General features: G+C 67.5%; 2 protein-coding genes across 11 annotated transcripts; one reads left to right on the forward strand and one right to left on the reverse strand.

The window, feature by feature from the left end:
• Window positions 1-76: 76 nt before the first annotated feature.
• TLE2 (TLE family member 2, transcriptional corepressor) lies at window positions 77-11467 on the forward strand. 9 transcript variants are annotated; one of them, XM_066983902.1, is made up of 22 exons: window positions 77-207; window positions 293-381; window positions 664-727; window positions 1547-1591; window positions 3420-3482; window positions 3682-3756; window positions 4219-4408; window positions 5332-5348; window positions 5540-5641; window positions 5906-5950; window positions 6749-6895; window positions 7679-7808; window positions 8006-8128; window positions 8757-8917; window positions 9158-9234; window positions 9313-9396; window positions 9485-9734; window positions 9896-10143; window positions 10267-10414; window positions 10489-10639; window positions 10761-10837; window positions 10915-11467. In XM_066983902.1, the coding sequence occupies exons 1-22, from the start codon at window positions 184-186 to the stop codon at window positions 11020-11022; spliced, it is 2418 nt and encodes an 805-aa protein (XP_066840003.1). In that variant the 5' UTR covers window positions 77-183; the 3' UTR covers window positions 11023-11467. The 9 variants fall into 9 exon arrangements, with proteins under 9 accessions (XP_066840003.1, XP_066840001.1, XP_066840004.1 ...); XM_066983900.1 differs by having other exon boundaries at window positions 78-207; window positions 4216-4408; XM_066983903.1 differs by having other exon boundaries at window positions 78-207; window positions 4216-4408; window positions 8006-8116.
• Window positions 11468-11620: 153 nt separating this feature from the next.
• On the reverse strand, window positions 11621-22475 carry LOC106049097 (transducin-like enhancer protein 1). Of its 2 annotated transcripts, none has more exons than XM_066983914.1 (21): window positions 22337-22475; window positions 21771-21895; window positions 20992-21140; window positions 20252-20315; window positions 19866-19910; window positions 17744-17806; window positions 17598-17639; window positions 16849-17044; window positions 16564-16580; window positions 16084-16188; window positions 15921-15965; window positions 15556-15711; window positions 15150-15279; window positions 14859-15043; window positions 14710-14786; window positions 14215-14464; window positions 13063-13310; window positions 12817-12964; window positions 12594-12744; window positions 12278-12354; window positions 11621-12122 (listed from the first exon to the last, which is right to left on the reverse strand). In XM_066983914.1, the coding sequence occupies exons 2-21, from the start codon at window positions 21792-21794 to the stop codon at window positions 12015-12017; spliced, it is 2280 nt and encodes a 759-aa protein (XP_066840015.1). In that variant the 5' UTR covers window positions 21795-21895; window positions 22337-22475; the 3' UTR covers window positions 11621-12014. The 2 variants fall into 2 exon arrangements, with proteins under 2 accessions (XP_066840015.1, XP_066840014.1); XM_066983913.1 differs by having other exon boundaries at window positions 17565-17639.
• Between the last annotated feature and the right edge of the window lie 2322 nt (window positions 22476-24797).

Raw genomic sequence — 24797 nt, forward strand, 5'->3', positions numbered from 1 at the left:
GCCGCCGGAGCCCCGCGGCCGGCCGCCAGCCCTGGGCAGCCCCCCCCGGCCCCCGCCCGCCGGCCGCGCCCCGCCCGGCCCCGGCCCCGCCGGCCCCCGCCCACCCGCGGCGCAGGCGGCGGAGCCGGGGCTGCCCCCGGCGGCGGCGGGCGGCGGCGGCGGGGCGGGGGCCGCGCCCCCAGGATGTTCCCGCAGGGCCGGCAGCCCGTGAGTAGCGGGGCCGGGCGGGGCGGGGGCGGCGCGGCGGGGCCGGGGGCGGCCTCACGCAGCGGCCGGGGCCGTGTGTCCGCAGCCCCCCCCCCGGCCCCTCAAGTTCTCGGTCCCGGAGACCTGCGAGCGGCTCAAGGAGGAGTTCCGGCTCCTGCAGGCGCAGTGCCACAGGTCGGGGGGCGGCGGGGGGGGGTCCGCAGGGGGAGCGCCCCTCGGTTTCCGCTGCTTGAGCTCGGTTTGGGGGCGCGCGGGGGACGGCGGCGCGGGGGGGGCGGGGCGGGGGCCCCTCGGGCAGCCCCGCCGCGGGTTGGGGGCCCCGGGGCGGCGCCAGCGGGGGGCGTGCGGCGGGGCCGGGGGGAGGCGGCAGCGGCGCGGAGCTCCCCGAGCCCGGGGGGGCGGAGCGGGGGGCAGGGGCCGGGGGCTCGTGAGCGAGGCCGCGGCCCCTCTCTGCAGCCTGAAGCTGGAATGCGAGAAGCTGGTGAGCGAGAAGACGGAGATGCAGCGGCACTATGTCATGGTGAGCTCCCCGCTCGCCCCCTGCCCCCCGAAGCACCCCCGATGCTGCTCGGAGGCTGCCCCGGGGGGGGCAGAGCCTTCCCCGAGCCCCCCGTGCCGGGGGCGCCTCGCTGGGGCTCTCCTGGGTGCTGGCCGCGGGGCGCAGGGGCCGGGCAGGAGTCGGCCGCAGTTCCTGGCAGCAGCTGGCTGCTCTGCCGGAGCCGCTGCCGCTCCGTGCTGCCTGAGCCCAGGAGCCGTGCCGGGGGGTTCGTTTCTTTTCTTTTCTTTTATTTATTTTTTTTCCTTTTTGGGCTTTTGCGAGACCTCTGTTCTGCCCCTCCCCAGGAGGGGTGCTGGGAGCAATACCCTGGGGCTGGGGCTCCGGGGCTCTGAGCTGCGTGGCACGACCCTGGAGCTGCTGGACGCTGGCACCAGCCGCGGGCAGCGCGGGCTGGGGGTGGCTGTGGGAAGGAAGGGAAGAGGACGGGAGCTGCAGGACAGAGCAGCATTCCCTCTCCTTCAGCACCTGGCACAACTGGCCCCTCTGGTGAAACCCGCCTCATCCCATCCCAAAGGCGTGGGGACCTAGACCCTCGCCCCCTGCCCGTGTGATGACAGCCCCGTCACTGGGGCTGGGCTGCCTGCACGGGGGGAGCTGCGTTGGGGCGGCTGCACCGGGCTCAGGGTGCAGCAAGGGTGGGTGGCGATGGCTGGCTGCGGGGCTGCGGGGAGCTGGGACCCCCGGTAGCAGCGGGGAGCTGGGCTGGGGAAGCAGGGCCGGGCGGTGGGCCGGCAGCCCCAGGCAGCTCCCGAGCTGGCTCTGCTGTGATTTTGCTTTCAGTACTACGAGATGTCCTACGGGCTGAACATCGAGATGCACAAGCAGGTAAGCGGGGAGGAGAGCAGGAGCAGGGGGAGAGGCTGCCAGGAGCACGGTGACTGCCCTGTCCCCGCAGCGGCACGGGGCATGGCACAGCTCTGAGCAAGGGTCTGGCCTGCAGAGGGGTTCAGCGCTGTCGGGTCGTGCAGCGCCGAGTTCTGCAGGTGCCTTGGGAGGGGCTTGCTCCCCACCATCCCAAAGCACTTCTGAAAGCGTGGCTGTGGATCCCAAATCCCTGTGCGGGCGCCTCCCCGCTGCAGCTCCCTGGGGCCCCAGGCTCGGGAGGGAGCGTGGAGGAAGCAGCAAGAGCTGGAGCTCAGAGGCAAATGGATTGTCTGTCTTTTCTTTTCTCTTTTCTCTTTTCTTTTTTTTTTTTTTAATCCCCTTTTACTTTCCTGAAGCCAGAGGAGTATTTTCACCCTTCCCTGGTTCCCCTTTTGTTCCAGCGTTAATTTGCTTTCCCTCTTCAGATTTATCAATCCAGTCATCACGGGCTCTCTGCCAGGGAAATTAGTTTGGACCAATGCCTGACAAAGTGGCAAGTCAACTGCCATATTCCTCCAGCTGGCTCAGCCCCTCTGAGTTTGCTCCTTTTGTTAGCAGGAAAGCTCGCAGAGCCCTCGAGCACGTTCCTGCTGGCCCCGTGCGCCCCGAGCTCTGGTGGGGCTGGGAGCCAGAGGTGGCCCGGTCGCGTGAGGCCGGTGATGGGGCCATGGGGTGACGGGGGGCCAGGCAGCCGGGGAGGGGGAGCCCCCTGCCCTGAGTTGACTCCAGGCCCTGCCTTGGCAGGGGCTGTCTGGAGTCGGGGGTCCCTGTCTCCTAGGACCCCTGCTGCAGGGGGATAGAGGGCAGAGCCCGGAGCAGCAGCTGTGGGGACCTGGGGGTGACCTGGGTGCTGGGGGGCAGCCTGTGCCCTCCCTGGGACGCAGGCAGCCTCGGGGAGCAGCCCGTAAATGTTCCCTTTGTTCTCCGCGGCTTTGTGCCTGGTTTGACCTCTCTGCAAGGCTGTCAGGGACTGTAGGAAACCTGAGATGAGAAAACACTTCAGAGCAGCCAATCCCTCCGCTGGCGAGAGCCGGGCTGGGTTCGTGGGCCGGGTGGGGGGGGTCAGGTTTTCCCTGGGAAACGTGGCTGGGAGGCCAGGCTGGAGGCTTCGGCCCCTTCCCCGGGAAAGGCTCTTTGCCGTGGGGGGGCTGGGGGCTGCCCTGGCTGGGGAGGGTGCCCCAGGTCCTCCGCACTGCCCTGCTGCTGCCCGCTGGGACGGGGACAGCCGAGGTGCGGGCGGGTATGCCGGTAACGCCTGTGGGGTCACCCGGAGAGGTGGGGGTGGGTAGGGGGGGCCCCCGGCGTCATTGTGTGAATTCTGCGCCCCCGCTCCCCTCTGGCGTCGAGCCCAGCGCTCGGGGAGAGGAAGCAGGATGCTGATGGCCCAGCGCCAGCGCTGGCGGCTCGGCGCGGCTCTCCCTGCCAGCCTGCGGCAGCCCGCGAAGCCCCGCCAGGCTCGGGCTCGGCGCAGCCAGCTGGATGCGAGGGGCCGAGCGCGGAGCTCGGCTTGGCCCGGCTCCGCGGGCGTTCGGGTGTCGGATTCCCTCCCGTGTGTCCGGGGGGACCTGGCAGCCTGCGGGGGTCCCGCAGCCCTGGCGGCGGCGGCCCTCCCTTGGCAGCAGCTTGGGAAATCCCGGCAGGGCCGCGCGGGCGGGAGGATTTGCGCAGGGTGGGGAGGGTTCAGCTGCGGGGAGGCAGCGTGTGTCCCTGGGGTGCTCGGCTGCCCCGCCGGGGGGGCTGGACGGGCTGACAGCCCCGTGGCCGCACTGATACCTGCCTCCTCTTTCAGGCGGAGATTGTCAAGAGGCTGAATGCCATCTGTGCGCAGATCGTACCGCTCCTGGCGCAGGAGGTGAGCGGGGGGCGGGCACCCAAAGGGTGAGCTTGGGCCAGGCCGAGCACGGGTGGGCAGGGAGGGGAAACCGCAGTACCTGGGCTGGAGGGGGAAGGGGGCTCTGCAGAGCCCTGGGGCGGCTGGGCAGGACGCGGGGCCGTGCGGTGCCCCAGCCAGCAGCGCTGAGCACCCTCCCTCCCCGCACTCTTCATCCCAGCACCAGCAGCAGGTCCTGCAGGCGGTGGAGCGGGCCAAGCAGGTGACGATGGCAGAGCTCAACAGCATCGTCGGGGTGAGTCGTGCTGCCCGGCTGGCGAGGGAAGGTTCTGTCCTGCTCCAGGCAATGTGCTGTGATGATGGGAGAAGGTCTTTAGTGCTCTGATGAGCCCAGGACTGGTCTACAGTGGTGGCTGGGGTTTGCTGCTGGGTAGAGAAGAGGGCGGAGAGCCTGCGGGATCGTCCCCGGCCACCCGGACCAACGCAGAGGGGAGCCCAGCTTGGGTCTTCTGCTGTGTCTCAGGGATTGTGTCCACGGGGGGGGGACACCTGCGGTGCTCTGGGTGGGAAGGGGTAGGCGCTGCGACCCCGCTGTGCAGCCTGGATGCCTCTGCTCCCCACCTGGTCCCTGTGTTGCTCTCATCTCATCGTGCTTTGCATCACCACTCACGCAGAAAGCATGGGGGCACCAGGTGTGTCTGGCACGCGGCTGCCTCCTCCCGGGATCGAGGACCGTTTGCTCTTTCTTTTCCAGCAGCAGCAGCTACAGCACCTCTCCCACCACGTCCACCCCCTCGCACTGACACCGCACCCCTCCAGCGTGCAGCTGCCCAGCCTGGCAGGGGCCAGCAGTGCGGCGGGGCTCCTGGCCCTCTCGGGAGCACTGATGGCACAGTCGCAGCTGGCTGCCAAGGAGGACAGAGTGGCCCAGGATGGGGAGAGCAGAGGTGAGGGGCTGAGCACAGCTGGATTAGCCCTTCTGAGCTTGGCTGAATCCGTGCTGGGCGGACAGCACAGAGGTGCCCGCGTGGGCCGGCAGGAATTCTGCTGCCTGCTCTGCCTCTTCCCCAGGGCTCCCTGATGCTGGCAGCCGTTCCCTGGGGCCAGGAGGAGCGGCAGGCACTGAGTGACAGATCCAGCTAATTAAGTATCTGCAGCCCTGGGAGGCTGGCTCTATTTTTGGCCAAGGGAACAGCTGCCTTGCTGTGATGGCTCCCGGGAGCACACGGGGGGTGGCCGTGTGTGCAGTGGGGCTCTGCGCCCGTCCTCTTGGGGACCTGGGTCCTCCTGCACCCCTGGGTGTTCTTGGTATGAGGGTGCCCCCTCCGAGGGGCAGCTGGGCAGGTGTGAGACCCCTGCCACAGAGAACTCCTTCCTGCTTGCACCAGGTAAGTATCCGTAGCCCAAAGCGGAGGCTTTACAGGAAAATATGTACTACACCTGTGGTAGAGACTGTGGGAGGCAGGGGGCTGCGGGAGGGAATTCAGAACGCGCGGCCATGCTGAGAGCTTGGTGCTTGGTAAACAGTACTAATTCCTCGTCCTTCTGGTGCCTCCTCCAATCAGGATCACAAAGTGCTTTACAAACATCATCAATATTTAATCATTGTTAAATCAGTTCTGTGAATGCTCCTGGCAGGCCCAGGCCAAGTTACCAGCAACGCCCAGCATTGCTGATGGCTTGTTCCTGAAGTGCTCACCGAGGAGCCAGCGCCGGGGGCTTTGTGGTGGGCGCACAGGCGCGGGGTGAGGTCTGTGGGTGGTGGGGGCTGCGGAGGTTGCGGGCGCACGGCCCCACCACTAACAGCGTCTTTCCCTCTCCTGCTCTGCCTTGCTGGTGCCGACCTGTCCGGCCAATGGTCCTGTTGCAGAGCGCAGCCCCGGCCGAGTAAGTCATGGCAGCGCCCGGGGGGGCACGGAGCCTGTCCTTAGCCCCCCGGAGCTGCTGCTCCCCCCACCCCACCCCGAGCCTCCCCGGGTCACCGCAGGAGGCTGCGGCAGGGCAGCACACGGTGCTGGGCTTTGAGGCTTGTCTCGTTCCCCCTGTGCCACCCCTCACACCTCCCCTCTGCATCTCAGAGCGTTTCGGCGTCCCCTCCGGAGAGCCCCCCTGCTGAGGAGCAGACAGGGGGCGCAGGGCTGAAGCGGAACTGGGAGGAGAGGGACCCGGCTGGGCATTACGTGAGTGCTGCAGAGCATCCGTGGGGGTGCAGGGGCATCGCTGCCAGCCCCAGGGTGCAGAAATCCTGCAAGGAGACACGAAAACAGCCAAAAGCCCCAGGGAGATGGCGTGGGCAGCCACCTGCAGGGTGGGCTGTCTTGCAGAAGTGATGGGGGGTGGTGGTGGCAGAATCTGCCTGCTACCTGCGGTGCTGCCAGGCAGAGCCAGAGCTCATCCAGCCTTGCACCCCTGACCGAGCCTTCCTGGGCTTCTCCCCTGTGCAGGATAGCGATGGGGACAAGAGCGACTACAACCTGGTGGTGGACGAGGTAAGCCCAGACTGCTGCAGGTACCGAAGCCTTGCAGGATACCAGGCTCAAGCTCTGAGCACTGGGTTCGGGACTCTGCTTGCTGAGGTTGGGGCTCATTGGGCTCCTGTGCTGGAGCAGCCGGCCAGGGCATGTGCCAGCTCTGGTCTGATGCCTTCCTGCCAGCCGAGGCTGGTTCTGAGTGCGGTGCTGGGGGCTGACGGCTGTGCCAGCCAGAGCTTGGCTTTGCCAGCTGCAGACTTGGCTCCGCTTCGCGGCCTCTCAGCGCCTCTCCCGCAGCAGCCTGCGGTAAGCCGGGGCAGGCGCCCCAGGGCCCTGGGCTCGCTGCTCACGCACATGGTGGTGGTGAGCGGGGGCGCGCTGAGGGGTCTCGGGAGGAGGTGGTGCAGTCCAGCTGCCAGGCCCTTCTGGTGCGGCCTTCCCCAGCCACCCAGGCGGGTACACCAGTGCTTCAGCCCAGCCCTGATGTTCTTGGCAGAGGCGATGTTTTTGGGGACATCCCTTTTCCTCCCAGGGAGGACTGGGGAGGGACAGCACATGGTTTTTTTTTCCCTCCTGTCACTTCCCAAGAAAATACAAGCTCTGGAAGGAACATCAGCTGGGATTTCTGCAGAAAATGGCACGTTAAAAACTGCTCAGTGGTGTAATTGCGGTGATAAAAATCACAGCCCTAATTGAATGGTTATAGGAGTGCAAGAGCTGACGGGCGGGCGGCCTTGCCTCTGAAGCTGCTCCCGTCTGCCCTCCCGTGCAGAGGGACTGCAGTTTCCGCTCCCCGAAGACCCCTTCTCTCCCCAGGACCCCCGCTCCGAGCCCAGCAGCCCCAGTCGTGCACCCAGCAGCCAGCTCCCGCCAGCCCGGGACGTGCCCGAGAGCCCTGCCTCTGGCAGCTCCGGTGCCTCCAGCCGGAGCGTGACCCCCCCGCGGCCTCAGGACCGGGAGCTGGTAAGGGGCAGCGCCGCGGCGGTGTGGGCCGTGGGGCACCAGGGCTCGTGATGGGGACGGGGTTGCTCTGGCGTGCTCAATACTGAGCGTCCAGCGCTTGGGGGCAGAGGTCGGTGTCGGCGGGAGAGGTTAATCGTCTGCTAGGCGAGGGCCCAGCTCTGCAGGTATTTTCCATCTGGCTGTCTGCAGGATTCCCCAGAGCTGCTCTGAGCAATTGATTTTTTTTTTATTATTATTTTTTTTCCCTTCCCTTCCTCCTCACCAAGCACCGGCCCAATTCTCAGATTGAAACATCAGCGAGGGGGAGGGCCAGCTCTGTCACCCCCGGCCCTCCCGGCCGCCGCAGGGAGCCCGAAGCGATTCGTCCTTGCCAGCCCTGGGGTCAGGAGCCGGCTGTGGGCGCGGGGAGCAGCGAGCGGCTGCTCCCCAGGACAATCGGATTAGAGCAGACAAAGCGCCCTGAGCAATCTGCCAGCACAGCACGCAGCTTTGCTCTGTTATTAATTTTTTTTTTCTTTTGCTGGTGTCGACAAAATCCCCAGGCAGAAAAAGAAGAAGAAATAGGAGAGGCAAGAAAAAAGAGAGGACTGAACAGGCCGTGGGGATGGGAGAGGCTGGTCACTCCCAAGCAGTCCCTGGCCCTGCCACTGGGCTGGGCCCCCCCCAGGCAAGGGCACTGTCCCGTGGGGAGCAGCAGAGCTGTGCCCAGAGGGCCCCTTCCCACAGAGGCTTGCTTGGGGCCGTGCTGCCGGCAGCTGAGGCTGCTCCTCCTTTGCCTTGCAGCCAGACCCCCCAGCCTCCACGTCCTCCGTGTCCCCTCCACCCCGCGACACCCTCACGCCTGGCCCGGGGCCGAGCTCGGCCGCGCTCCTCCGGCAGCCTCCAGCCAAGGCGCCGGCCACGGACACCACAGGTGAGTGCCCGGGAGGGCTGGGGCGAGCGGTTTGGCTCCGTGCTATCAAATGCGTGGAACACAGCAAACGTGTGCACTGATGTATTACCGCCTCAGTGCCTGCTGAAGCTTTCGGGCCAGGCTCAGACCACACAGAAGGCTTTGTGCCAATGTGGGGAGCTCTTTGCTATGGGAAGCTGGGGGTCGTTGTCTGACAGGCCATCAATTCGGTGGTGCTGCAGGAAGCTACGTGCGTGCTTCAGGTCCAGGCTGCAGTGGGGATGCAGGAAGCAAGGACGTGGCCGGGGCCTCATGCTGGCGAGGCTCGGGTATGGCCAAAGGTGCTGTGAGCGGCTGCCACCTCCTGAAAGCACAAGGGCAGGGGTTCAGCAGTGGTGGTGGCTGATCCTGGACCGGTCACGCTCCCTCCTCCTGCCTCACTTTCCTTCAGGACGCTTTGGGAGGAGGAGGGCTGAGGCCTGAGGGAGAGCTGGGCCCCTGTCCAGCCAAAGGGCACAGGAGCTGTGAGGAGGAGGAGGACAGATAGATAGCACAGGGGAGGACTAAAGCCAGAGTGGAGATGTTAATCCGTTGACTGGGCTGGAAAATTACAGAGGTTTAGCAAAAATTGACTCCAAATCGATTTCAGTAACCCCCAAAGCCCCAGCGGCAGAGACACGGGGGCCTGGCGGGGCTGGCGGTGGGACAAGGCCGGAGCTGGGCAGCTGGGCCGTGCTGTGGCCCCAGCGGGATGCGTCCCGCTGCTCTCCAGACCCGGGTGCCAGGCCCACGGCTGGTGGAGCTCAGGGGCCGTCCTCCTCCTTGGTCTTTGCTGCCCAGGCCTGAGCCTGCCTTCCTCCTCCTCCTCCTCCAGGGGCGCTCCCTGGGCTCAGGGCCGGGCACCCTTTCCTTTGGGCACTGCTTTCCCTTTGAGGGCTGGGGCCAACGGCCTCGTCTCTTCTCCTGCAGCTCTCCGCAGCCCCCTGAGCATCTCCAGCCCCTTCACCGCCTCCTTTGGGCTGGTGCCCCATGCTGCCCTCAACAGTGAGCTTGCGGCCCCCAGCATGTACGTGGGCATCCACCTCCCGCCGCAGGTCAGCAGCGCCGTCATGTACGGACGCTCGCCGATGGTAAGTTGCCAGGGGACAGGCCCTTGCTGCTGCTGGTGCTGCTGGCCATGGTGCCTGTCCCCACGCAGCTGCAGGGAGCTCATCAGGGGCTGTCCACGGAGATGAGATCCCTGCTTGGGGCGGCTTGGTTTGGGCACTGGAGGCTGCAGCGCCCTCCGAGAAGCCCCCACTGGCCCCGTATGTTTGTGGCTGTGTTCTCAGGAGCCCGCTGCTCAGCCTGTGCCCCCTTGCTTTGTGCAGGTGGCTTTCGAGTCGCACCCTCACCTGAGGGCTTCCGCGCTCCCAGCATCGCTCTCCACTGTCCCTGCAGGGAAGCCGTAAGTGTGGCTGCGGCAGCGAGGGGCAGGCGGGGGTCTCACTGCACAGCTGTGGCCAATGCGTTTGTTTCATTCCAGCTGTTTACTGACAAACAAGGAGCTGGCCGATTACAGCTGGTTGCAGCCCCTGTTAGCCAGACCGCTGCAGGTGCCCGCTGCACGGTGGGAGCGTGGCTGAGGGGGAGAGTGCAGCTCCTGCACCCCGGCTGCCCTCAGGGATTGCTCACTTCTCCAATCTGTCCCTTTGCAGCGCCTACTCCTTCTACGTCGGCACCGACGGGCAGATGCAGCCCGTGCCGTTCCCCCCTGATGCCCTCCTGGGCTCCGGCATCCCCCGGCACGCGCGGCAGCTCCACACCCTGGCCCACGGCGAGGTGGTCTGCGCCGTCACCATCAGCAGCTCCACGCAGCACGTCTACACCGGGGGCAAGGGCTGCGTGAAGGTGTGGGACGTGGGGCAGCCGGGCACCAAGACGGCCGTGGCTCAGCTGGACTGCTTGGTACGGGGTGGGCAGCAAGTGGGTTTTTTTTGGGGGATGGGGGTGGGGGGTGGGAGAGAATGCGCCCCTGTTAGCATAGAGGGGGTTCGGTCCTGCCATGGCTGTGATGCTGCATCCATCGGCTCCTTCTTCGCTTGCTGGTCCCTGTGCTCGCCATCCAGAACCGTGACAACTACATCCGCTCCTGCAAGCTGCTCCCCGACGGCCGAAGCCTGATTGTGGGGGGGGAGGCCAGCACCCTGTCCATCTGGGACCTGGCGGCCCCCACACCCCGCATCAAGGCCGAGCTCACCTCCTCCGCCCCCGCCTGCTACGCCCTGGCCATCAGCCCCGATGCCAAAGTCTGCTTCTCCTGCTGCAGCGACGGCAACATCGTGGTGTGGGACCTGCAGAACCAGACCATGGTGAGGTGCGTGGGGGTCTGGGGCACAAGGAGAGGTCAGTGAAGGAGATGACGGTTTCTGGGAGGCTGGGGAGCAGACAGACAGCCCTAACAGCAGCAGACTCGCACCGTTTCCCCCACTACCCCCAGGCAGTTCCAGGGCCACACGGATGGTGCCAGCTGCATCGACATCTCTAACTATGGCACCAAGCTGTGGACGGGGGGGCTGGACAACACGGTGCGGTGCTGGGACCTGCGGGAAGGGCGGCAGCTGCAGCAGCATGACTTCAGCTCCCAGGTAGGGACAGGGGCTGGATGAGCCCCGGGGGGGGGCCGGGCCCTGCCACCCCCTGACCCCTCCCCTGCTCCCAGATCTTCTCCTTGGGGCACTGCCCAACGGGCGAGTGGCTGGCGGTGGGCATGGAGAGCAGCAACGTGGAGATCCTGCATGGGAGCAAGCCGGACAAGTACCAGCTGCACCTCCACGAGAGCTGTGTTCTCTCCCTCAAGTTCGCCGCCTGCGGTAGGTGCCTGCGTGGGCTGGGGGGGGGGGGGGGGGGGGGGGCTGGTTATTGCAGGCCCAGAGCCGATGGGTCCCTGCGGATCCACTCCCCCAGAAGACCTTGCTCTGTGTCCTGTCCTAGGGAAGTGGTTTGTGAGCACGGGGAAGGACAACCTGCTCAACGCCTGGCGCACGCCCTATGGCGCCAGCATCTTCCAGGTGAGCTGGGGGGGCGGGGGGGTCTTCACCCCTTCTTCCCCCACCCGCTGTCCCTCATCACTGGTTCCTCTTCCCAGTCCAAAGAGTCCTCCTCAGTGCTGAGCTGTGACATCTCCGTCAATGACAAATTCATTGTCACGGGCTCTGGCGACAAGAAGGCCACGGTGTATGAGGTGGTGTACTGAGGGCCCAGCCGCTGCTGGCCCTCTGCTCCCTGGGACTGAGCCCCAAAGCCGCCCTGCGCCTGGGCAGCCCGGATGCGGCACGAGCTGCGCTGCAGCCCTCCTCCTCCTCCCTCCCCTCTCTTCTTTCAGCAGCTGGGGGTTGGGGGGGGGGGGGGGGGGGGACACAGCAGAGGGGACGGGGCTGCAGCATGAAGGGGGGGGGGGCTGGGGAGGAGGGCGCCAGGCACCCCCCCAAGGTGGGGGATAGGGCAGGGGCAGGTCCAGCTGCCTGCCAGCCCTGGAGACCCAGGGGAAGGGAGAAAGGCCAGAGCTCGGTGTTGCTCCCGTTACTGCTACTGATTTAACAGCACCGATTTTCTGCTGCAGAACCAGCTGTAAATTATCAGTAAAGAGACGTATTTAACAGTGTTTTCACTTTCTTCCTAATAAAAAGGAACAAAAGCGGTGTCAGTCTCGTTGAAGTGGGCTGAGTGCCACTCCACATCTGATGAAGCAGGGGTTGGGGGGGGCACCCCTGGGGTGGTGCCTTATGGAGCTGCCACCGACCCCATCCACCCACCCCCCCCCCCCCCCCCAAACCCCCGATGAGGCATGGTGATGCTGTTTTGTCTGTTTTTATTATTAAATACACTTGAGGAGGCTCACGGGGATGAGGATGGAGCACATCCTCCCCTGCATGGCCCAGAGCCTTAACAACAACAAAAGAGTTACATAAAAAAAAAAGACCCCTTGCCCCCACCCCCAGTCCAGACTTAGAAACAACCCAACAGCTAAAGACCCAAACAAGAAGAAAGTCCCCAGGAAGGCCCCTGCAAGCAGCAGCTGCCTCCCAGCCCTGCCTGGCTGCAGGGTCCCCTCCGCCCCTTGCTGCCTGCTCCAGCCCTGGGCTGCCAGCTCCCGGGAGGGCAGCGTCCATCCGCCAGCCCCCGTGGCCGTCTGTCCGTCTGCTCCCGTGGAGTGGCCGCTCCCAGCGGCTGTCCCCTCTCCAGCGCTCAGTAAATGACCTCGTAGACCGTAGCTTTCTTGTCCCCCGAGCCAGTCACGATGAACTGGTCATCGGTGGAGACGTCGCAGCTGAGGACGGAGGAGGTTTCCTTGGACTGCAGAGAAGGGGGGGTTGTATGAGCTGCGGCCCCAGAGCAAGCTCCCCCACCCCAAGGGGGCCCTGGAGGGAATAAGCTTGGCTAGGGGAGATTCACAGCTTTAGGAGCCCCAGGGGCACCCCTGCTCCCCCTGTGCAGCTGCTCCTGCCCACCTGGAAGATGCTGGCGCCATAGGGGGTGCGCCAGGCGTTGAGCAGGTTGTCCTTCCCCGTGCTCACAAACCACTTCCCTGCAGGAGGCACACAAGGGACGCAAGAGCAGCATGTCACCAAACGTCCCTGGCTGGGTTCCCGAAGTTGAACCCAAGGAGGGGATGAGGTGGCAGTGTCTCAGCCCCCCCGAGGAACGACCCACAGTGTTAGGAGGACACAAATGGGGGGGGGGGGGGGACGACACAACAACACCACAGACCCAGGTCCATCCCTCACAGCCCTGGGGCCACCCCAGCAGCTGGGAGCAGGCACCTACCGCAGGCGGCGAACTTGAGGGAGAGAACACAGCTCTCGTGGAGGTGCAGCTGGTACTTGTCCGGCTTGCTCACATGCAGGATCTCCACGTTGCTGCTCTCCATGCCCACCGCCAGCCACTCGCCCGTTGGGCAGTGCCCCAAGGAGAAGATCTGGGAGCAGGGGAGGGGTCAGGGGGTGGCAGGGCCCGGCCCCCCCGGGGCTCATCCAGCCCCTGTCCCTACCTGGGAGCTGAAGTCATGCTGCTGCAGCTGCCGCCCTTCCCGCAGGTCCCAGCACCGCACCGTGTTGTCCAGCCCCCCCGTCCACAGCTTGGTGCCGTCGTTGGAGATGTCGATGCAGCTGGCACCATCCGTGTGGCCCTGGAACTGCCTGGGAGGGGGGACACAGCAGGCCAGCGCACCGCCATCAGGGCTGCCCCTCCTACGGTCTGGGGGCGCTCAGTGCCCCCTGCCCACGCAGGCACTCACCTGACCAGGGTCTGGTTCTGCAGGTCCCACACCACGATGTTGCCGTCGCTGCAGCAGGAGAAGCAGACTTTGGCATCGGGGCTGATGGCCAGGGCGTAGCAGGCGGGGGCGGAGGAGGTGAGCTCGGCCTTGATGCGGGGTGTGGGGGCCGCCAGGTCCCAGATGGACAGGGTGCTGGCCTCCCCCCCCACGATCAGGCTTCGGCCGTCGGGGAGCAGCTTGCAGGAGCGGATGTAGTTGTCACGGTTCTGGGGTGCAGGGAGGACCCCGTCAGCCCCTTCCCCTGCTGCCTTTCTGCACCCACCTTACCCTGCCTGCCCCCTTCCCCCAGGGCAGCAGGGCCAGGCAGGGGCAGCCCCACAGCCCCCATTTCCCCTGCCCTGAGCAGCGCGGGGCTGCAACTGTTCCATGCATGCAGGGGGATGCCCCTGCCCCTTCCCTGCCTGCCCCCCCTCCCCCCTCCAGCCCATTCCAACCCCACTGCTGAAAGCAGCCATGGGGCAAGACCGCAGCAGCCCCAGGCTCTGAGCACTACAATGACCCCGCTCCCTCTTTCTGAGGCTCTGCTGCAGCTTGAGCTGGCGAGGACTCGGTCAGCTCCTTGTATATGCATCTGCATCCTCTTGGTGAGCACCGTCCAGGAACATTTGTCAGGCTGCCCAGGCCCCGAGGCCAGAGGAGAGGAGGACATGTGCTGGGGCTGTTCGAAGCAGGCCCAGGGGCTCCACTTCCAGCAGCCCGTTCAGAATAAACTCAAAGAACACAGATTAAAAAAATGCTCTCGGGTGAGAGCGGTGGCTCCAGTAAGCCCTGTGAGAGCCAGCGCAGAGGCAGGGGCTGAAACTGGCCAGGCCTCGCGCCCGGCCAGGCGCTGCCCACGGAGCTCCCGCCTGCAGCCCTTCGGTGCAAGGCCCCAGGGGCTGGAGGAGGTCAAAGAAGTTGGAGCAGCACACGGGCACCACAGAGCCACCCCCCCTTGCTGCAGCCCCACACCACCTCCACCCAAGAAACCGGGGTTTTTGTCAAAGCCGTGCCACAGCTGTCACGTCCCTGCCCTGGAGCACATGGCAGCAGCCCCCAAACGGATGCGGCTCCCGCCCGCTCTCCCAGGACCTGTCCCCTGCATGCCAGGGACCCCAGCGCCCCCCGTACCAAGCAGTCCAGCTGAGCCACGGCCGTCTTGGTGCCCGGCTGCCCCACGTCCCACACCTTCACGCAGCCCTTGCCCCCGGTGTAGACGTGGCGCGTGGAGTTGCTGATGGTGACGGCGCAGACCACCTCGCCGTGGGCCAGGGTGTGGAGCTGCCGCGCGTGCCGGGGGATGCCGGAGCCCAGGAGGGCGTCAGGGGGGAACGGCACGGGCTGCATCTGCCCGTCGGCGCTGACATGGAAGGAGTAGGCACTGCAAGGGCACAAGAGTAGTGACAAGGTGAGGCTCCTGCACCGAGCGCAGCCGGCGCCGCACCGGACCCAGGGTGCCTGGCCCTGGAACACTGTTTGAGGACGGATTTGCAAGCGGAGCGGTATCAGTGGCATCTGGGCACCTAGGAATGGGTGCTCCCAGGGGGCCGCACTCCCATCGGTACGTGCCCCCTGCCCAGCAGGACACCCTGATCTCCCATCACTGCCCAGTCCGAGACCACTTACGGCTTCCCCGACGTCCCCACTTGCATGCCGGCTGCCAGCCCCGGGACGCGCATGTGTGGGTGTGGGTCGTAGCCAACCTGGAGGGGACACGGGGTGAGAGCAGCTCCCGGCCCACGGCCCCACGCCCCATGGGGAGGGGGCTCACGCACCAGGGGGGACCGCCCGTAGCTGCCAGCTCCCACGGCAGCTGCGGCCCCGTTGAGCTGTGGGGACACGAGGTGGAGGCTGGCATAGGCGCCGGTCCCAGCCATGTCCCCGTTGACAGCGGGGTGAGCCATGCCGAAGGTGGCAGAGTAGGGGCTCTGCACTCCCAGCGGGGTCCTCAGGCCCAGGGCTGTGAGGGGAGAGGCAGCGCGATGGGACAGGGTCACAGAGCAGGGCCCAGCTCCGCGGGACCACGGCTCGGTGCCACTCGCAGGCGCTGCCCAGGCAGGGCTCACCCAGGGGGTCCACAGGGGCCTTGGGGGCAGCGGGGCGGAACTGCTGGGCACCGCTGGAGCCTGGGGTCACGGCATCGCCCTGGGACGTGGGGGTGCTGGACTTGAGGCTGGGTGTCCCTGCCTTCTCCACCTGCCAGAGCAGAGCGGGGGGGGGTCACACAGGACCCTCCTCCTGCTGGAGGCAGTGCTCCTGAGGCACCCAGCGAGCTGGTCCCTGGTCCCCAGCCCTGAACCCAGCAGTGCTGCAGGGGACATGGGATGGGGGTCCAATGGGACAGGGGTCCAACAGGGCAGGGGCCCTCCCCGTCCCCCCAAGCATCACCCCGCACCCCTGTGGGTTTAGGGCAGCGGATGGCCGAGCCCTGGGCGGTGGGGAAGTGAGCACCGAGGGAATCAGCGCACGTACCGTGGGCACATCCTTGCTGCGGGACGGGGACGTGCTGCTCGAGGAGGCCATGGAGGTCGGGCTGAGCGGCACAGCCTCCTTCCTCCCCAGTGGCAGCTTTTCCACCCCGTTCTCACGGGACGAGTAGGAGTGGACGCTGTGCGGGGACGAAGGGTCCTGGGCAGGGGTAGGGGGAGATGAGCAGAGCAGGGACGGCCCCAGCCACGCGTCAGCAGCGAGCTGGCAGCTGGGAGCCTGGACCCAGGGGCTACCACCACCGCCGCCGCCCCGCGTGCCTCCCTCCCTTCACCTGTAACGCCCCCGTACCCCCACCTCGGGCATGGGGGCAGGCAGCACCCACGGACCCAAGCACCCTGTGCACTGACCTCATCTACCACCAGGTTGTCTTCGCTTTTGTCCGCGTCACTGCCCTGAAACACAGGGAAAGGTCGGAACCGAATGGGCCGGGGCTGCCCCACCTGGAGCAGCGGAGGGGCCCAGGCAGCTCCTCCCGGCCTGCCGAGCCCCCCGCCCCTTCCCCGCACTCACGTAGTCTGTCACAAAGTCCTTCTCCTCCACCTTCCTCTTCTTGCTGTTGCTCAGGTACTCGGAGATGGCTCGCGCCCGCTCCCCGTTGGGCAGCGCCAGGGAGCTCTGGGCAGGGGGAGCCGTGTTAGGGGCTGGGGGGCAGCGCTAGGGGCTGGGGGGAACAGTGTTAGGGGCAGGGGGGGCAACACTAGGGAGCTCTGGGCAGGGGGGAACAGCACCGGGGCAGGGGGGCAGCACTAGGGGCTGGGGGGGGCAGCGCTTTGCTCTCAGAGAGCCAGCACCACGTGGGGCTCCCAGCACACAGGGCCCTGGCGCAGCCTCCAGGCCAGCAGACAAAGAAGCAAGGACCAAGGACGGGGACGCTGCTGGGGGCTCTGTGACACCGGGACAGGGCCCCCAGGGACCCCGGCACGCCCCCCAGGGACCCGTCCCCAGCAGCGCCCGCACGGCGGGAGGGAAGCGGCTGCGAAAGACACTTACGGGCCCCGGGTCCCGCTCTGTCTCCATGGCGACGCGGCCGAGCAGCAGGACCAGGAGGGAAGCAGGGACACGGCTGTGCCACCGCACGGCACCCGCTCCTCCCGCGGGTGCCGGGGCCCTCGGCCCAGCCCCGGGGCGCCGGCACCACCGCAGCGGGGATGAGCCCGGCCCAGCCCTCCCCAGCACCCCCGGGAGGTGCCTCTGGGCCGGGACATCTCGCACCGACCCCCCCGGCCCCCCGAGCCCAGCAGGGCCCCCCCCCCCCGGCTCCATCCTGCCGCTCACCCCGGTGCTCAGCGTCGTGGACTCCGCGGTCGTCTTTGGCGAGGAGCTGAGCCTGGGCCCCCAGCGCCCCCGAGAGCGCCAGAAGCCCGGAAGCGCTGCCAAGGCCGGCGAGGCCGGCGGGCTGCATGCCGGAGGGGTGGGGGGTCAGCGGGATGGGGGGCACGTGGTGCGAGAGGTGCTGGGTCTGGAGCTGGTGCTGGAGGGGGGCAGGAGGAAAGCGCAGAGACAAAGGGCCCGGGTCAGGACGGCGGCCGGCAGGGGTTGGGGGCTGAAGGGGGTCAGGCTTCCGGGGCATCCCCAGCCCACTGGGGGCCATTACATCCCACCTTCTGCCACCTCCCACCCTGGAACTGGGGTCACCTGCCCCAAGACCCCCCCATATCCCTGCCACCATGGCCTCAAGGGAATGAGGGACAGGCGGGGATGGTGGCGGCCCCCCACGCCCACCCAGGGCCGCAGGACACGGCATCGCGCCCACGCCCTGCTATCCCATCGCTGTATCGGCAGCGGTGTCTCTGGGGGCGCAGCTGCACCCCCGGCCCCGTTCCCACTGACAGAGCCCCCCCACACCACCTTGGCTGGGCCCCCCCGACTCAGCTATGGGCAGGGGGCAGGACGGGTCTGCAGCCCTGGGCCGGTGCCAGCTCAGGAGGCGCCGTCACCTGCGGGAGCCCAGCACCCTCCTGGCCAGGGGTGGGGGCAGAGGGTCAACGTACCCCGATGGCCGCGTTCAGGTCGGTCATAGTCACCTGCTTCGCACGCTCCACGGCCTGGACCACTTGCTGCTGGTGCTGGCAGGGAGAGAGGAGTGAGTCGGCACTGGGCAGCCGCCTCAGCTCCCCGGGGCACTGGGAGAAGCAGCCCGAGGGACGGGGCTGCGGGAGGGCTCACCCACCTCCTGAGACAGGAACGGGATGAGCTGGGCGCAGATCACATTCAGCCGCTTCGCTATCTCCGTCTGCAAGGAGTCGGGGGGCGGGGGGGCACCGTCAGAGTGGGGTCAGGGCTGGGAGGCCACCGGAGCCCCCTCCCACCAAGGGCCCCGCTGGCTCCCCAGAGCCGAAACACGCTGGGCAGGACCAGGGAAGCTTCCTAACACCACCGCCTCCAAAAGCAGGAGCCCAGCACCCTGCACCCCCTGTCCCAAAGCCCTGGGATGGATCTGACCTCCTCCAGCCCCCAGGAAAGGCCAGGAGGCCACGCTCTGCTGGGGCATGGTGCCCCGCTGCCCACAGTCAGTGGCAGAGCAGCCCCGGCTGTCCTCCAGCCCAGCAGCAGGGCACAAAGCGCAGGGGTGCTTCGTGAACCCTCGTGTCTGCCTTGCCAGGAGCACTGGGGATGCCCTGGCGTGGGGCTCCAGGTACGGGGCTGCCGCCAGCAGCGCCCTACCCAGAGCAGGGGGACCCCGATGGGGAGGAAGGGAGCGCTGTGGGGCTGAGAGGAGAGGGCCCCATGAGGGGAGCAGAAGTCGCAGTGCCCCGCTCAGACCCCAGATCTCTCAACCAGGGACCTTGAGCACATCCAGAGCTGGGGGCGAGGGGGCTGCAGCGCTGCCCAGCCCACACAGGGACACCGAGCCCGGGACACCTTCGTGCCACCCTGCAGCACAGCCACCAACTCATTTCTGCCAGACCCACAGACAGCAGAAACAATCCAGCATCCGCCCTCACTTCCCCTTCCGAGGGAGGAAAAAAGGAGATAGAGAAGAAAGAAAGAGGAGGGGAAAAAAAGGGAAAGAAAAAAAAAAAAAAAGGCAAGCAAGCAAGGAGATTTGGCAGCCGGCAGTTCTGGGAAGGATTTAGCTGTCTCCTGGGGCCGGCAGTGATGGATTCTCTTCCCTAATGCACTGATGGGCAGCAGCTCCTTGGGGAGAGCTGCCTCCAATTCACTCGCACTCGTTAATGTGCAATTTACTGGCACTTTAACGCTCTCAGCATGAAAAATGATCATGCTGTTTGCAGCCCCCCCAGCCACCAGCACCGTCACCTCCCCTCTGGCTGGCGGTAAGCGAGTCCAAGGCCAGGCACATTCAGGGACGTGGTTTTATAAAAAGCTACAGGCCAGTTCCACACCAAAAACAAAACAACAATAAAAAATTAACATCTCCTGCCCATCCCTGCCTCCAGCATCCCCTGCTGAGCCGGTGGCCGCCTCGAGCACCGTGCCCGTAGAGATGGGCCATCACCTGCAAAACGAGCCCAGAGCCAGCCTGCCCCGGCCCGGGCCAGCAGCAGGGGCCGCGGGGCTGGGCGATGGCAGCACTACCCAGGGCCCCCCCTGCTTCTGCCAGCAGAAAGGAGGCAGCCGCTTCCTGGGGGGCTGCAAGCGCTTGGCCCCCGGCCGTGGCGCATCGCCAGGCTGGGGGAACGGAGGGCACAGGGGGCACCGGACCCCCCCCCGGGGCTCTGACCCCGGCAGCTCCCACACTGCCCTGCCCCACGGGATGGCAGCTGGCAGAACACAGCGGTGCGGGGCCTCCTCACGGCCACAGCCAGCGGCAGGCAGGCGGCCAGCGGCACCGGGCACCACGGCGAGCACGAGCCCGGCCAGGGGACAGCGGCGGGCGGGGAGGGCACGGCCATGGGCAGACCCGCGGTGCTCATGAGATGCCCTCAGTGGGGCCGGCAGCACGGGGCGTGTGAGCGCCCGGCACAGCCCCAACACCCGCAGGAACAGCCCCAGCACCGCGCTGGGGGGCCAGGGACTGACACCCCCGTGCCAGAGCTGGATCCCACGCAACAGTTGGCTGGAGCACAGGGCCGGGCAGGGAGAGGGCCGGTGGGAGCACGCCTCATCAGGCTCCTCTGCAGCCTCTTTAAAAATAGATGAGAAGAAGCCTTCTGCCTCTGAGCTCGGGAGCAGCTGGTGGCCCAGAGCGTGGCTCCGTGAGAGGGGGGGAAGCAGCGAGGGGACGCACGGCTCCCAGCCCTCCCCCCGCAGGGCGCTCCTCAGCCCCTGGGGACAACCGAGCACAGGAAGGCAGCAAGCAGGGCTCGTCTCCCTGGCACCAAGCCTACCTGTTTGTGCATCTCGATGTTCAGGCCGTAGGACATCTCGTAGTACTGCCAGGAGAGAAGGCAGCGTCAGCGGGCTCGGGGATGGCGAGTCCTCTCCGACGCCGGTGCACGAGCTCAGCCCGACGCCACCGGCACGGCCGGGCTCCCCGGGGGACGACCCACATGGAGGCGGCTTTCACCACCCCCTCCACAAGCTGCTGCGGCTCAAACACCACGGCTTGTTTGGGGGGCAAAGACGGTCACAAGTGCAGGAAGCAGGGTGCGGGGCCTGGCCCCACAACCCAAATACGCGGGGGAGCCAAGGCATCCCGGTGCTGCGCATCCTTTGATGGCTCAGAGGAGAAACCCCCCAGCGGCCTCGCTCCTTTCAGGTGGAACTCACTAACCATGACATAATGACGCTGGATTTCTGTTTTTTCTGTTGCCAGCTTTTCACATTCTAACTTCAAGCTGTAAAAATAAAGAGAGAGGAGAGAGTGAGCCCCCCTGTGCCCCTCCACCAGGCAAGGGCTCCCGGGCCAGACAGGGCAGAGCCCTCCCCGCACACTGCGTGCTTCAACCTCCTGCTCGCAGTTTGAGCCCCTTCTCCCAGCACAGGCCGAGGAAACCACCTGCGGCGGGGTTGGGAAATAGGCTGGGGAGGAAGAGGCGGTGGGCAGCGAGGGGATCCATGTGTCAGGGAACAACCCACAGGGAGCGTTAGCCCCCCTCCCCGGCATCTGCTTCCCAAATGGAGCGAACTACAAAGCTGAGCTGTGTTTCAGCCCTTGCTCCAACCGGCTCTACAGGGAGGGGGCGGCAATCCCACCCGGCAGCGAGGGGAGCAGAGGGACCGGGGCTCCGCTACACCCACCGGCGCAGCCCAGGAGCCAGCTGAGCACCCCCCAGCCAGCACCACCCCCGGGGCTTTTGGCAGGGGGAGGCCGGCGATCACGAGCTTCCCCCTCACGCGGCATCTTCTCCAGCTACCGCGGCGCTGCCTGGCACAACAGCCCCACGGACGCAGGGAGCCTCCCGGCGCCTCATGCCAGCCATGGAAGCGCCCAGCACCACAGGGAGCCGCTGCCTGCCAGCTCCGGGTAAGTGCCCAGCACCGTGCTGGCACACAGGCTCTGGCAGCTCTCACCTGTGGTATTGGTTCTGCAGGAACTGGAATTCCTCCTTGATGCGGTCCAAGGTCTCAGGGTACGTCAGCTTCAGGGACTGCGGGGTGGCAGGGATGGTGCCGGCGGCGACAGCGGTGCCTGATGCAGCGGAGGGTGCCTGGAGATGGGCCTGGGCACAGGAGGGGACGGTCGGGGTCACGGCTGCTGGCCCAGGTGCCTGGTGGGGCTGGGACCGGGCTAGCACCCACGGGGCTCGCGAGCCCTGAGGGTCCCTGCACCCTGAGGAGGGGGCTGTCAGCACAGTGGGGATGGTGGCCCACACAGGAGGAGGCAGAAGGAGTTATTTCAGAGAAAAGTGGGCACGGCCGGCCACGAAGGGCAACAGCCTTCCACCTCTTCAGTAACGGTTTGGTCACTGGGCCACGAGAGGAGAATTAACAACCAGCGGTGCGTGAGGTGTGCCTGGGGCAGAGCGCGGCCCGCTCCCAGCCCTGCCCTGGCCCAGCAGCAGGGCGTGGGGGCCCCGGGGACCGGGCACTGCCCAGCCCCAGTCGCCTTCTGCCTGCCCCATCCGACTGCCCCACGTCCGGCCCCGAGCCGGCCCCTAGCGCGTGGCGAAGCCGAACTCTGGGATGCGGACGCGGGCTCTGGAGGGACGACGGCCGCGAGCACCCCGGGCACCCCGCCGTGGTGACGGGCACCGGGAGTGGGCAGCGGGCAGCCCCGCGGGGTCCCGGCTCCGGAGCGGGCCCGGGGCCACGTGCACAGCGAGGGGACGAGGCCGGGGCCGCTCGCTCACCGGGGGCCGGTTTTGAGGGAACATCGTTGGCACCGGCTGGGCCCGGGGTTCCTTCCGCCGCTCCGCACCGCAGGTGCGGACTCAGAACCGGGGCCCGGGGACGTTTTCCAGCTCCGGCTCCGGCCCTGGGGGAAGGAAGACACCGGAAAATGACCCCGCGGGGGCGCCGAGCCCGAGCCCCGGCCCCGCCGCGGCCCTGGCACCGGCACCCGGCCCCCGCCCCGCCGACCCCGGCCGCGCCGCGCCCCCCGCCCGCATCCCCGCGGGGACCGGGGGGCCCCGGGCTCCTCCCGGCCGCCCCCGCCCGCCGAGCGCCCCGCGCCCCCCCGCGCCGCCTCCGGCCCCGCCGCCCCCCGCGCCGCGCAGACAATGGCCCCGCCGCAGGTACGGCCGCGGGGAGGGCCCGGCCGCGCCGCCGCCCAGCCTCGAGCGGGGCCGGAGCGCGTCCCGCGGGGGCACGGGGGGCGGGCACGGAGCGGCCCGGCCCGGCCCGGCGTAGACCGAACCGGAGCGGGGCGGGGCGGGGCGGGGCGGGACGGGACGGGACGGACCGGGCTGGGACTCACCGCGCTGCTGGCCCCGGCCCCGGCCGCACGCCCCTGCGGCGGGGCGGGGCCGGGCCGAACCGAGCCGGGCGGGGCCGGGCCGAACCGAGCCGAACCGGGCCGGGCCGAGCCGAGCCGAGCCGAACCGGGCCGGGCCGAGCCGAGCCGAACCGGGCCGGGCCGGGCCCCGGCCCCCTCCCCGCCCGCCGCGGCAGCCGCTCTGCGGAGCGCGATCAATGAGCGGGCGCCAGCTCCACGTGGGGCCTGGCCCGTGCGGGCGCTCGCCGAGGCGGCCGGCCAATGGGAGCGCGGCGGGAGCGGCCCGCCCCACGTGGGGCCCGCCGAGCCGCCTTCCTATTGGGCGGCCGGGCCCGGCCGCCAGGAGCTGTGTCAGTCTGCGGGGGGCGGGCGGGGGAGCGGCGCTTAACCCCTGCGGTGCCGGGCGGGCCGCGGCGGGAGCGGGCGCCGGGGGGCACCGGGGGGCACCGGGGCGGGCCCGGGGCCCCGGCGTCCGCGCCCGGGGGTGGTGGCGGCCCCCAGGCCGCCCCCCGCAGGCCTGGCCCGGCTGCCCGGCCGTGGGACACCCCCCCGGCCCGCGGAGGGCACGGCCCCGGGCCGGGCCGCAGGGGGTGCCCGGGGACCGGCCCCGGCGTTCCGCCGCCGCAGCCGGGCCGGGCCGGGCCGGGCCGCGCTCCCCGGGCTTCCGCCGCAGGCTCTGTCCCGGCCTCCGCCCGTTCCCGCCCGACGCGGCGGGCTGGCGTTCGGGGCTTTCTTCTGCTACGCGCTCAGCCGACCCGAGCGGCCCCCCCGCGCCCCCGACACCTTTCTGGATCCCGAGCAGCAAAACCCCAAATCCTGCCCTGCGGCACCGGGCACGGGCCTGGGCGGGGCCCCCCGAGCCTCCCCCGGCCCCCCCCAGCCCCCCCGCAGCCCCCGGCTTTCCCTCGGGGTCTCTCCGGCGGTTTTCTCCTTTCGGGGAGATCGGCGGCACTCGGACATTTCCCGCAGTCGATCCGGGGTTACGGCGCAGGAAATCAAACGTCTGAGCAGCGGCGAGGGGTCAGCCTCTGCTCCTGCTTAACCTCGAGGCGAGAGCGGGCCCGGCCTCCCCCCCGCCGCAGCTCCGTCCCCTCGGTCCCACTGCCACCGGTCAGGGGACAGCCCTGGCCTCGCAGGCCATGGGTTTTCCTGGGCCATCAAAGCGACTCTTCGGAGCAGGAAGCAAAGCAAAGCAAGCCGCTGCGTAGCCCCTTTTCCTTTGCTCAGATGACATTTATCCAGGGAGACGTAGGCACTGGCCATCCAGAGGGGAAGCTCCGTCCTGCAACGTTAAAATTTGCTGTTAAATGCACCTCTGGCATCAGCAGCTCGTCCGTCCTGTGCCCAGGGGTGGCCACGTGCAAGCAATGGTATCTGCAGCTTGCCTGCTGCGGGGCCAGCAGCAGGCTTTGCGCCTACAACAGGAGGGAAAGCCACTTGACAGAAAGCAAATCATCCCTACGGGGCCGTGCAGACACCCCTCCGCACACACAGACAGGCACACACCAGTCAGGAAACAAATGTGGTGATGGAGAAGAAAAGCAACAGCCGAAATGTCAAGATTTGATCTGATTTTCTCCTTTCCCTGTTTACTTGCAACCATTTTGCTCCCCTGGACCAGCCCATGATCCCCGAGAACCCCGCTGGGGGGGAGCTGGCGTGATTTTGCCTTTGCCTCGGCTCCCTGTCACCGCCAGACCCCGACGCACGGCCGCCCGCACTGGTTCACGTGTGGCAGGGGGTGCAGATGGGAACGAGAGCCCGTCCTCGGGGACGGCAGCGTGCCCCAGGCAGGCCCTGGTGGAACACAGCGATAATAATGATCTCAGCAAAACCACTGAAACGAGCGACCGCACTGAGGCCACCCTGCACATGCCCGCGGGGCTCAGGGAGCCCTGGGAGCGATGGCCACGCCAGCCCCTCGGGCAGCGAGTGGCAACCAGCAGCCACGAGCCCATCCCGCCGGTGCTGTGGGGCCGGGGCTGGGCACCTCCCGCTGCCCACGTCCATGCCCTCACGTGGGGACCTCTGTGCCCCGCTCCGTCTGGGTGAGGCGGGGAAGGAGACGTCCCCCACTGGGGCTGGAAGGGGCTGGGGCTGCCCCCGCTCTCCCTGCAGCCTGTCTTGGCCCTGCGCAGGAGACCTGTGGGGTCTGTGCTCTGCCGAGGGTGCTGGCTGGGGCTGGAGGGTGGCACGACAGCGGTCTCCCAGCCCTTATTATATTTTAAAATGTAATAACAGCATGATGTCTATTTTCGTAGATGGAACAGATCATTTCTGGAAGAAGGCCATAAATCTCAAAGGGAGGGGAAATAATTTGGCCAAGGTCACGTTAAGGCAGCATCAGTGTTAAAGGGAAAAACATTAAAATAACAACAACAAAAAAAAGCAGCTGAGGGCTTGGAGTGCTGTGCCATTTTGCCCCCAAGTCCCTTCCCCAGTC

Source organism: Anser cygnoides, chromosome 27 (genome assembly GCF_040182565.1).
Source record: "Anser cygnoides isolate HZ-2024a breed goose chromosome 27, Taihu_goose_T2T_genome, whole genome shotgun sequence".
Classification (NCBI taxonomy): domain Eukaryota; kingdom Metazoa; phylum Chordata; class Aves; order Anseriformes; family Anatidae; genus Anser; species Anser cygnoides.

Excerpts from the sequence above, each read along its gene's own strand:
- TLE2 (XM_066983900.1), top strand. The coding sequence starts at position 184 with ATGTTCCCGCAGGGCCGGCAGCCC. Across the intron at positions 5,642-5,905 it reads GGGACCCGGCTGGGCATTAC|GATAGCGATGGGGACAAGAG; the intron begins GTGAGTGCTGCA and ends TCCCCTGTGCAG. Across the intron at positions 6,896-7,678 it reads GGCCTCAGGACCGGGAGCTG|CCAGACCCCCCAGCCTCCAC; the intron begins GTAAGGGGCAGC and ends TTTGCCTTGCAG.
- LOC106049097 (XM_066983913.1), bottom strand. The coding sequence starts at position 21,794 with ATGTTCCCTCAAAACCGGCCCCCG. Across the intron at positions 17,640-17,743 it reads TCCCGTTCCTGTCTCAGGAG|CACCAGCAGCAAGTGGTCCA; the intron begins GTGGGTGAGCCC and ends TCTCCCTGCCAG. Across the intron at positions 12,355-12,593 it reads CCTCAAGTTCGCCGCCTGCG|GGAAGTGGTTTGTGAGCACG; the intron begins GTAGGTGCCTGC and ends TGCCTCCTGCAG.